The sequence below is a fragment of the Pseudophryne corroboree genome, chromosome 7 (genome assembly GCF_028390025.1).
Source record: "Pseudophryne corroboree isolate aPseCor3 chromosome 7, aPseCor3.hap2, whole genome shotgun sequence".
Taxonomy (NCBI): Eukaryota; Metazoa; Chordata; class Amphibia; order Anura; family Myobatrachidae; genus Pseudophryne; species Pseudophryne corroboree.
The window spans coordinates 97,390,776-97,403,198 of NC_086450.1; the positions used below are offsets into that span (position 1 = coordinate 97,390,776).

The 12,423-nt window shown below is 51.8% G+C and overlaps 1 protein-coding gene across 1 annotated transcript in view; it reads right to left on the minus strand.

Moving 5' to 3' along the window:
- The window catches only part of PDK1 (pyruvate dehydrogenase kinase 1), an 82,757-nt gene extending 74,803 nt beyond the window's left edge, over positions 1-7,954 (minus strand). The window contains exon 1 of the mRNA XM_063933458.1: positions 7,617-7,954. Coding sequence (XP_063789528.1) covers positions 7,617-7,725 — 109 coding nt within the window. The 5' untranslated portion in view covers positions 7,726-7,954. The remainder of the gene's footprint in view (positions 1-7,616) is intronic.
- Positions 7,955-12,423: the final 4,469 nt, after the last annotated feature.

Sequence of the window (12,423 nt, forward strand, 5' to 3'; positions counted from 1 at the left end):
CAAGGCCGCTGCCAGAGTGGCGCCTCATGCCTTTCGGGGATGGGTCAGAGAGTTGAGCCTCCCTAAACTCCTGCCTGTGGCCCTCAATCTCTCCTAAATTGGGACACTCTACAGGGGGATCTAGGGGGGGACTACTAGGGTCAGTCTGGTAGGGGTCAGTCATGGAAAAGTCAATGTGGTTTCTCATACTCACCGCCGGAGTTGGCAAACCACTTGGGTCAGGAACATCATTGGGCACCCCCACAGGATCACACGAGCTGGAACCGACATCCTCTGCGTTGCTAGGGGACGTAGGCATACCAGAGGCAAAAGGCATGCGGGGTCGATGTGCTGATCTAGCCGCTGTAATCTTTTCCTCTGGGCTGGTTGATGCTGTGGTTGGCTGTGCTGGCAGTTGTCTAGCAGCTGTAGTCTTTTCCTCTGGGCTGGGCGGTGCTGGAGTAGCTGATGTCAATGGTGGTTTTGGAACTTGACTCCGGGGAATGGCGCCAACAAACATAGTGACGATCCCACCACCCAGATCATTTCCTAGGACCACATCAGTTGGGAGACCATCCATGACGGCAACTTCTCGCAACTCGGGTCCAGCTCCCCAGTCCAGGTAGACTCTTGCCATGGGAACCGCTTTTTCTGTTCCTTCTGCCAGGGTGATCGTGGCAGTGCGACCCTGCAATACTGCAGCAGGATCTATAAGGTGGGGGCTCACCACAGTGATTGAGGCCCCAGAGTCTCTTAGGCCTTCCCCCTGCAGGGGTCCCACGTGGACCGGCTGCAGGTGCCTCCACATGTTGTGTAGGGGCTGTTTGGCCATGCAGGTGACTCTCTCCGCAGAGTGCACCTGTCTCTCGCCACACTCCATCGGACTGACTGGAGGGGGAACAGTCTCTGTAGGCTCATCTCCTCTCGTCAAACAAGCGATCCGGGCTCCAGCACTCGGATTTGGGGCACGAGTCTGGGGTGCTTGGGATGCAGGACAGTTCATCCTCAGATGTCCGATTTTCCCACAGCCGTAGCACTTCTTCTCCAGTCGTGGCACCGATGATCTCTGATCAGTTGCAGGGACGCTGCGGTGCGGTTGCTGGCCAAGAGCACCCGGGTTGGAGGATGCTTGTCTTTGGGGTTGATGAGCTGAAGAGGGTGGTCCCCTTGGTGGTACAGTCTGTTGGAGCTGGCTGCTGGCGGGGCGCTTCTGCCCCCGTGGCCGAATTGCCACATATTTGTCGGCTAATTGGGCAGCCATTTTTAAGCTGGGTGGCTCCCGATCTAGCACCCACTCCTTCACTTCTTGGGCGCACCTGCGGTAGAACTGCTCCCTGCAGATCAGGTCGATCAGTGCGTCCCATGTAGTGGCTTCCGAATCCTTCACCCACTTCACCACGTACTGCCGCAGCTGGGTGGCAAACTGCTCATGGGTGCTGCTAGGATTCTTAGGCAAGTCTCTGAATTTCTTCCTGTAAGACTCGGGAGTGATGAAGAATCGCTGGAGGAGGGCCTTCTCGACTTCGTCGTAGTTCCCACAGTCCTCCGTCGCCACTCCTCGATAGGCCTCCAAGGCCTCTCCATGCAGAGTGGGCACAAGGTGTCTCACCCACTCTGACTTGGGTAGATCGTGTAGTTTACAAGTCCTTTCAAAAACTTGCAAATGTCCATCAATGTCCCCATCACTGTCTGCAAACTTGGCAAACTGAACTCGTCCTGATCTGTGTACAACAGCTGACAACGGCTCCCGGGGTACCACGGCCTGTGATGCCCGCTCCGCATGCCACATCCGAATGACAAGCATGCGTTCTTGCTCCGTTGCCCTTTCCCCCAATTCCGCTAGCCGATCTGCTAGGGTATCCGGGTCGCCCCCCCTGGGACGTTGGGATCCTGGCCCTGCTAGGGATTGCTGGGAAATATGGCTGTTGTGAGAGAGGGCGGGGCTTGTGGATCTCACCGGTCCTGTGCGAAGGTCCACTGTTGGGTCGTCCTCTGCGATGCTGACGCCGTCAGTGTTTTCCACCTCCACCTGAGACTCCTCCCAGCTCCTGAGCGCCGCCTGCATGACGCTCCTGGACGCGTTGAAAGGGATTTCCACACCCTTCCCCTGGCATACGATCTCCAGATCCTCCTTGGACATTCCGCTGAATTCCGCCATCTTGTGCGTTCTCCTGCGCTGCAGTTACTCCTCTCCTGAGTAACTCGGCTTCTCCAATCGGGTGATGAAAAGCCGCCTGGGATTATCCCACCACTATGCCACCAATTTCTGTGACAGGACGATACCGTACGGAAGCACTCGCAGCTTCCGCGTCCCGTTGACTGCGCACAGAATGGAAGGTCAAGCCGCACGAGGCCTGACCACATAGGGGATTCCCGCTTACCGTCAGTAACCGCCTGTTACTGACTCCACCCACTACGCTGTGGGCGGGTTCTCGCTGCCACCACCAAACTCCTAACCTGCCGTGGCGTTTGGAACCACGGTTCTGCTCTGTATGTGCCGACGCACTGCTTTACCACACCTGTGTGGTGTCGACGAATCCCCACTAGCCACTTGCTAGGCCTCTACCGGTAGCTGGCGGAAGGCGGAGCTTGGAGACGTCAGGTGCTTCCCTGGACAGCCGGAGGACGGGGCTAGGTTTGGCCTAACCCTGTTGGTCACAAGATGAAGCAGTCTTCTTGAGGCAAAGGTGTTTATTGCTCAAATAACCTTTAAAAAGGCTCCTCCCTATTGCTAGGGGCAACAGCATACAATCAAGATGTTTCAGCAGAAGAAGATGTTACAATACACAATCCTATGGGCCAACTGCCCTCCTTTTATCCCTCTCCAAGACCCCTTACCACAGGGGGTAAGCCCGCCCTGTGGTGTACAACCAATCAATGTTTACCCATGAGCTGTGCATGCTCTGGTCTCATGCACACACAACATTGTCCCCAATGGACAGTGGGGAGTGGTCGGTCTCCTTTGTCTCTCCCATCTGGGAGAGCAGGATACTCCCACGGTGCCGTTCAGTCTGGCTGGGGGGAGGTTTTTCCCTCCTAAACCGACTTCCAGAAACCTGCCCGGGACCCCTTCTCACTGCCTGCAGCCTGGATTCGGGCTCCAGAGCTGGGTAGCCTGGCTCCCCGGTCCAGGTCTCTGGTCCACTACGGCTGATCTCCATGGAGCTCCAAGAAACCACTCAGCTTGTCTTATAGCTAAGCTGCTTCTCTTTCTCCCTGTCCCCATTGGAACTGTGAGGCTGGATGGGAAAGCATTCCGTTTTTAGGGAAAAGGTCTGGGAGAATCCATCAGCCTGCACAGCTATGGATTCCCCCCTCCTGGGACACACAATCAAGTAAGTGCATTTTATCTTTAAATACATTACATTTTAAACCACACTGTACATTTCCCTGTACTATACACTGAGCCTGTGCCCTGCACAGACTCTACATACTCAGGCACTGCAGTGCCTTACAACACACTGTATGTCCTTATTTTACACAATGTTTTATTTAACTGCTGTGCTTCCCTAGCCCTGCAGCCTGGCTGCTAGGGCTCTCCCTCTCAGTGCTGGAGGTATGGGGCTGGCTTCCCCCATCCTCCAGCCTGCTTTTCTGCCTCTGGGGTTCCAGGGAGCTGGCTCTCCCTGTCCCCCCAGGGTGGCACTAACCAGTGGCCTCGCCGCACGCAGCGGCGCACCCCCCTGTACCTAAGCCCGGCGGCCCGGGACACTTGTCCTGGCCGCCGTGACTCTGGCTTTGTTTCAGCGCTGAGGCGCCGGGAGCGTAGCTCCCGGACCCCAGCGCTCACCATCCTGCTGGGCAACCTAATTGCCCCCACACCGCTAGGGAGCCGGCTAGCCCGGTCCCCCCTGAGCGGCGCCTGTCTTGTGGCCTCGCTGCAGCGTCCGGCGGGGAGCCGGGCTGCAGCGCACCCCCCTCGCCGACTAGCAGCCCGGGACGTCCGTCCCGGCTGCTGCGGCTGGCCACCCGTGCTGGGCTGAGGCGCTGGGAGCAGAGCTCCCGGCCCCCAGCGGCGGCTCTCACAGAGAGCACTGCAGCGGGAGCCGAGCTCCCAGCCGCAGCGCTCACCCTTCTCCCCGGCGCGCACACTCCAGTGCGCCCGGGGCTACACTGACCGCTGCCGGGAGCGGAGCTCCCGGACTCCGGCGGTCAGCGGCTGCCTCCTCTCCCCCGGCGCGCACACTCTGCTGAGCGCGCCGGGGAGCTGTCCTCACTGCCGTGGTCTCCGGAGGGGTCCGGGACCACGGCACAGTTTAAATACAGCCTGTAAAACATTTTTATACATATTTTAGAAACACGGCGCCTAGCGCCCAGTACTTTTTAAATATGGCGCCAAGCGCCCATTGTCCTGTAGAATGGCGCCGGGCACTAGGGGTTAACCCCTTCAGTGCCGCCGGCGGCCATTCTCCTCGTGGCTGGGGCTCTCCGGCCACAGTGTATATCTCCCTAAAAGGCCGGATGGAGCATGTGTCCCACAGTGTGTGCACACAGAGCTCCAGAATAGACCGAGTTGCACGGTCTCTAGGATATATTGGGCGTCCCTGGTCAGTGAGTGGCAGGTGGCTATTTAGGCACACAAAGATGTTCCGCCTGATGGGCATGGTATGGCAGTGTCACAGGCATGGTTCAGCTGTGGATTTGGACTCACATGCCTGATCTCGTACATGTTGTGACAGAGAATCTGCACCTAGCATGGGGCCTAGTCTAAGTCCCGATGGTGCTTGTGATGGTTAAAACTGCAGAGCTGTAGAGCACTCAGACGCACGGCTGTAAACCAGAAGAAGATCTCACACTAGCATTAGCAAAAGAAGTTGAAGGCACGACTATGGCAAGAGATGCAGCACTGTCGCAGCAGCACCCCACTCAGAATGAGGCCCACTGCCTTCAGTACATAAAAGCTGGGTCGTGTACCTTGCCTGGCTCAACTATATAATAATTGCTTTCCTAACATATATATCCTGTATAATTCATTTTCATTTACTAGTAGAAGGCTGAAAAGATTTAAATTAGGGTGATTGGTGAACATCATGCATGTCGATAATACAAATCGCAAAATTGTATTGTAATAAGATATCCATTCATATGAATATTTAATTGCATGGTAACCACATTTCTCCGACATAGCAGACTGGTGGGGGAACCGATGTGCAGGGCCCCTCCCAGGAACCTCTGGGAAGAATCCGTGTCCTGCCACAGCTACATCATTTTCTCCTCTAGGGCGCTCATCTGTAGAGAGCTGCTAAGCAATTGACTGCCCGCCTCATTGTTCTACCCTCTGCTAGGCACCGCCGAGATCCCAGTGTCGGTATTCTGACCACCGGGATATTAACTACTTCCCACAGGGGACCTCGCCTCCTCCCTGATCACCGCACTTGCATTCAGGATTTCTCATGAGCTGCTTCTTAAGGGGCCTACACACTGGACGATATTAAAAGACATGAACTATATCATTCATAAATGAACGATAAATCGTTCATATCTTTCAGTGTGGATGCATCAACGATGAACGAAGCGCGTGCCTGCAATCGATCGTCGTTGATACATGACAGTCAATTTGGACGATATAGATGTATGAACTCTCATATCGTCCAAACTGACCATCGATATCGTCCAGTGTGTAGTAAAAATCTACCATAGATAATATCGTTGATCGATAATAATGATGGTCGAAAACATCGCCCAGTGTGTAGGCCCTTTAACTCCTGAACAGCCCTCCTGAGCTCCATTAGACATTCATCTAACCTATCATCTTTGAGCATGCCCTTAACACTATTTTTTTTTCCTTTCTAGCTTACCATCCATCCTCCTAACCCTGCAGTCTCTTTTTCCCCCCGATAGATTGATAGATAGGTACTGCAAGATTGCGGTAGCAGGTGGATATGCTGAAGAGCACTGAAGGTGCATGTACCAGCACAGAGATTCTGTACCATAGAACCCCAACGTTTTGCTAACTGGGAGAAGGGAACCTTGTCATTAAATATGTTGTATGGGCTGATATCTGATTGAAGGAGTCATCCAGACGGTATCCGGACTCCAGGTCGACAACAAAAAGGTTGCACGCCTTAGGTCGACGCCAATTGGTCGACACACCTTAGGTCGACATGGACAAAAGGTCGACATGGAACAAGGTCGACATGGAACAGGGTCGACATGGAACAGGGTCGACATGGAACAGGGTCAATATGAGTTTTTTATGTTTTTTTTTCTTTTTTCGAACATTTTCATACTTAACGATCCACATGGACTACGATTGGAACGGTAATCTGTGCCGAGCGAAGCGGAGCGAAGGCACCATGCCCGAAGCATGGCGAGCGAAGCGGGCCATGCGAGGGGACGCGGTGCACTAATTGGGGTTCCCGGTCACTCTGCGAAGAAAACGACACAAAAAACACACACATAAACTCATGTCGACCTTTTTCCATGTCGACCTTGTTCCTGTCGACCTTTTGTCCATGTCAACCTAAGGTGTGTTGACCAATTGGCGTTGACCTAAGGTGTGTCGACCTTTTTGTTGTCGACCCTGAGTCCCAGACCCGTCCAGACAATCGTGCTAAACTTCCTCACTTGCACCATTTTATTGCATGCTTCATTTTTCTTTACTTAATAACAAATAACTGAAAAGGCACAAAGTGTATCCACAGTCCACAGCTAACGGTAACATTTCTCACTGCAGTCACAACTAAAGGCCCCATACACTACTGCGACATATCCATCTGACATGTCGCAGGCGATCACCCCGGCAGCCTCCCGGGCGGCAGGATCGCCCAAGATACATCGTATGCTGTCCTTTTGCATACAATGTATCTTGGGTGATCCCAGCCACGCCTGCGGGGTCGGACCAGATTGAATGTGCAGCACATTCAATCTGGAGGATCTGATCCGATGCTCACGGGGCCGCGCATCGGATCGGATCAGATACAGAGCCAAAATGCCCGATTTCACCCAATATATCGGACCGAATGCCCGAATTGGGCTGAAAGCGGGCATAATTGTTCTAGTGTATGGGGCCCTTAAGGCCAAATACAGCTTAGTGGGTGGTTTTAAGAAAACAATGGCATTAAAATATGTCACCAGTACAGTAGGCAGCGCCTTCTCACAGCTTTCATGTGAGCCCCAATCATATAAGAGCTCAGTTTAACAATAACAACAGAAACACATGAATACTATGGGCGTGATTCTGAGTTGTGCGCAAGGCAGAAAGGGGCCACATCATTCCATACACACACATTATATAAGAAATGTTTTTTTTTTCCATTTTTTTTTTTTGTTGCTTCCTAGTTCTGTACCTCACTGGAGGGGAGATGTATCAAGCCCTGGAGAGAGATAAAGCTTATGTTATTTCAAGTAGCAGCTTCCTCCAAAGCTTGATAAATTTCCCCCTTACACTACATGGTGCTAGCTTAAGCTGTGCAGCAGCGCCTGGCGCAGATCAGCCAGGGGCACAGGGATTTGTTGCCCTTCACAGATCAGACCCTGGCAATGCATTGCTGGCTATTTATACCGCACTGACCTATACCAGTGGTGCCAGGCTGCTCCTCTGGAAGCTGTGCAATGAATGTCATATTGGCAGGCAGAGGGAGGAAGCCATATCAGCATGTCTGACTAGGGCCCCATGGGGTCTGCACCCAACTCACCGAAATCCAGGAACTGCTTCATGGAGAGGGGGGACGGGGAGAACTTGGAATAGTAATCCACAAGCCCGGGTACGGTAGCCTGTCTCATCAGGGCCCTGAGTAGCCGCATCCTGTGACAGATTGGGGGCCCCTAGGGGCCAGTCACACACCCCCTTTACTGCCACATCAGTGAGGCGAGCTTCCTGTCCCCATGGGCCTGGCACACCACTGTGCCGGCAGTGTCCTCTCCCGGTTCAAGGATGCAGCTAGGAGGTGAGAGGAGACTGTTACGTGCTTCTCCGGCTCCGGCCAATCACAGCCAGCACAGCGCGATCAGGACCGTGGTCGCCAGAATAAACAACCAGCGCCATCTTGCTCCTCCCATCCAATCGTATCCGTCAGAAGTAAGCACGAGGGGAAGGAGCTCACCAATAACACGGGGGAGCTCCGTGCTGCGGCATGTGGCCAATCACAGAGGTCGGAGGAGAACACGGGGTTAATCCTTTCCAATCAGCGGTTAGTGCCGGGGTTGCATTAGGTACCTATGGTCTAATACTGAGTGGCTGGCACACTGGCAGTGGCTAGGAGCTAGTTGTTACCTGGTGTTAGGGAGCTGCGGCCACGTGATTGCGTTGGTGTGGTATGTTAGATAGAATAGACTTAGGTCGACCACTATTAGTCAACAGTAAGTAGGTCGACGTGGGAAAAGGTTGACATGAGTTTTTCACATTTTTTTGGTGTCGTTTTCTACGTAGAATGACGGGTACCCCAATTAGTGCACCATATGCCATGCTTTGGGCACGGTTGTAATCCACATGGATCGTAAAGTATGAAAAAGTTTACAAAATGAAAAAAAAAATGTGAAAAACTCATGTCGACACTGAGCTAGTTGCTGCTATGGAACAGATAGTTGGTATACTACCTATCCCACTACAGGATATGCACAGGGTCTCATATCAAAAGAAATATATAGTAAGAAAATAACGTGCTCCCCATATGATATACATCCGCACGAATCAGAGTATAATAAATTATATGTGTATAGATATATGTATATTCTCTTAATCCACTACAAATAATATGGGTGTGGATCATTAGATCGACAGTGTCTAGGTCGACCACTATAGGTCGACAGTCACTAGGTCGACAGGGTTGGAAGGTCAACATGGTTTCTATGTTGACATGTGCTAGGTCGACAGGTCAAAAGGTCAACATGATTTTTTATTACTTTTTTGTGTTTTCTGTGTACAGTGACCGGGAAGCCGAATTAGTGCACCGTGTCCCCTCGCATGGTTCGCGTTCGGGCATGGTGCCTCGCTTCACTCGGCACAGATTACCGTTCCAATCGTAGTCCACATGGATCGTTAAGTATGAAAAAGTTAAAAGAAAAAAAAATGTGAAAAACTCATGTCGACCTTTTGACCTGTCGACCTAGCACATGTTGACCTAGAAACCCTGTCGACCTTCCAACCCTGTTGACCTAGTGCCTGTCGACCTATAGTGGTCGACCTAGACAGTGTCGATCTTCAGACCGGATCCCAAATAATATACACGTAAATGTTGTTTTGTGTGTGTTATGTCTGTTTTGTAATGATTTGTTAAGGTTCAAATGTGTCTATGGGCAAAAGAAAGGAGATCACCATTTTTACTAAGGGCGGAAGTAAAATCACCACTGCAGCCTTAAATATAAATATAGCAGTGGGCTGTAGATCGATTATGCAGCCATCCTGAGGAAGCCTATTACTATTTACTAGGTGAAACGTTGATTGCTGAAAAATCGATCCCGCCCTGCACACGGGGAAACGGAACCACGGAGCAGCAGCGAGAGTCTGCCGGCAGACCACAGTACCGCTACCGCTGACAAACAGCTGAAGAGTAGAAGTCCTGCTACACGGACACCTTAGCAGCGGTAAAACGGGACACGTAAGCAGCTAACTCTAACCTGAAAAGTTGATACTTGTAATCAGGGAACGAACTGGAGACTGATACTTGTACAAAGAACATTGGATACACGTGTAATCTTTTGTGATCCAAGGGAGCTTATATTTCAAAGTGTAGCTTGGATTTGTAAGTGTATGTGAGTTGGAATCAGCAGAAGGTGAGTTAGAATACAGAAAAAGGTGAGTTTTATAATACGCAGTCAGGAACACACATATTTGCAATAGCATTAAACTTCTGCAAGGTGCTGACCTTGTGAGTGAGTGAGAGGGTCTCTTACTTGGAGTAGCAGAGGGGCTGTGATTGTGCGTGTGAGGGGCATCTTTTTTCTCTAACGTCCTAAGTGGATGCTGGGGACTCCGTCAGGACCATGGGGGGATAGCGGCTCCGCAGGAGACAGGGCACAAAAATAAAGCTTTAGGATTAGGTGGTGTGCACTGGCTCCTCCCCCCATGACCCTCCTCCAAGCCTCAGTTAGGTTTTTGTGCCCGTCCGAGCAGGGTGCAATCTAGGTGGCTCTCCTAAAGAGCTGCTTAGAAAAAGTTTTTAGGTTTTTTATTTTCAGTGAGTCCTGCTGGCAACAGGCTCACTGCATCGAGGGACTTAGGGGAGAGAATTTCAACTCACCTGCGTGCAGGATGGATTGGATTCTTAGGCTACTGGACACCATTAGCTCCAGAGAGAGTCGGAACACAGGTCTCACCCTGGGGTTCGTCCCGGAGCCGCGCCGCCGACCCCCCTTACAGATGCTGAAGATTGAAGGTCCGGAAACAGGCGGCAGAAGGCTCTTCAGTCTTCATGAAGGTAGCGCACAGCACTGCAGCTGTGCGCCATTGTTGTCACACACTTCACACCAAGCGGTCACGGAGGGTGCAGGGCGCTGCTGGGGGCGCCCTGGGCAGCAATATTTAATACCTTTATGGCAAAAGAATACATCACATATAGCCATTGAGGCTATATGTATGTATTTAACCCATGCCAGTTATCTAAAACTACGGGAGAAAAGCCCGCCGAAATAGGGGGCGGAGCTTATTCTCCTCAGCACACAGCGCCATTTTCCTGCTCAGCTCCGCTGTGAGGAAGGCTCCCAGGACTCTCCCCTGCACTGCACTACAGAAACAGGGTAAAACAGAGAGGGGGGGCATTTTTTTGGCGATATTTTGATATATTTAAGCTGCTATAAAGAACAACACTTATATAAGGTTGTTCCCATATATATTATAGCGCTTGGGTGTGTGCTGGCAAACTCTCCCTCTGTCTCCCCAAAGGGCTAGTGGGGTCCTGTCTTCGATAAGAGCATTCCCTGTGTGTCTGCTGTGTGTCGGTACGTGTGTGTCGACATGTATGAGGACGATGTTGGTGTGGAGGCAGAGCAATTGCCGATAATGGTGATGTCACCCCCCAGGGAGTCGACACCGGAATGGATGGCTTTGTTTATGGAATTACGTGATAATGTCAGCACATTACAAAAATCAGTTGACGACATGAGACGGCCGGCAAACCAGTTAGTACCTGCCCAGGCGTCTCAGACACCGTCAGGGGCTGTAAAGCGCCCTTTACCTCAGTCGGTCGACACAGACCCAGACACAGACACTGAATCTAGTGTCGACGGTGATGAAACAAACGTATTTTCAAGTAGGGCCACACGTTATATGATCACGGCAATGAAGGAGGCTTTGCATATCTCTGATACTGCAAGTACCACAAAAAGGGGTATTATGTGGGGGGTGAAAAAACTACCTGTAGTTTCTCTAACGTCCTAGTGGATGCTGGGGACTCCGTCAGGACCATGGGGAATAGCGGGCTCCGCAGGAGACAGGGCACATCTAAAAAGCTTTTTAGGTCACATGGTGTGTACTGGCTCCTCCCCCTATGACCCTCCTCCAAGCCTCAGTTAGGTTTTTGTGCCCGTCCGAGAAGGGTGCAAACTGGATGGCTCTCTTAAGGAGCTATTTAGTAAAGTTTTTTTTTAGGTTTCTAATCAGTGATTCCTGCTGGCGACAGGATCACTGCAACGAGGGACTTAGGGGAGAGACTGGCAACTCACCTGCGTGCAGGAGGATTGAAGTCTTAGGCTACTGGACACTGAGCTCCAGAGGGAGTCGGAACACAGGTCAGCCTGGGGTTCGTCCCGGAGCCGCGCCGCCGATCCCCCTTACAGACGCTGAAGAAAGACGGCGGAACGGAGGTCCGGAAACAGGCGGCAGAAGACTTCACAGTCTTCAGAGAGGTAGCGCACAGCACTGCAGCTGTGCGCCATTGTTGTCACACGGCTCACTGACACGGTCACGGAGGGTGCAGGGCGCTGCTGGGGGCGCCCTGGGCAGCAATATAAATACCTATTTGGCAAATAAATACATCACATATAGCCATTAAGGCTATATGTATGTATTTTAACCCAGGCCAGTTATTAAAAAACCGGGAGGAAAAGCCCGCCGAAAAGGGGGCGGAGCTTATTCTCCTCAGCACTCAGCGCCATTTTCCTGATCAGCTCCGCTGGTGAGGAAGGCTCCCACTCTCCCCTGCACTGCACTACAGAAACAGGGTTAAAAGAGAAGGGGGGCATAAATTGGCGATATAATGATATATTAAGAGCGCATATATAGAAACAACACCTTCTAGGGTTGTTATATACATTATAGCGCTTTTGGTGTGTGCTGGCAAACTCTCCCTCTGTCTCCCCAAAGGGCTAGTGGGTCCTGTCCTCTATCAGAGCATTCCCTGTGTGTGTGCTGTATGTCGGTACGTGTGTGTCGACATGTATGAGGAAAATGTTGGTGAGGAGGCGGAGCAAATTGCCTGTAATGTTGATGTCACTCTCTAGGGAGTCGACACCGGAATGGATGGTCTACTTATGGAATTACGTGATAATGTCAACACGCTGCAAGAC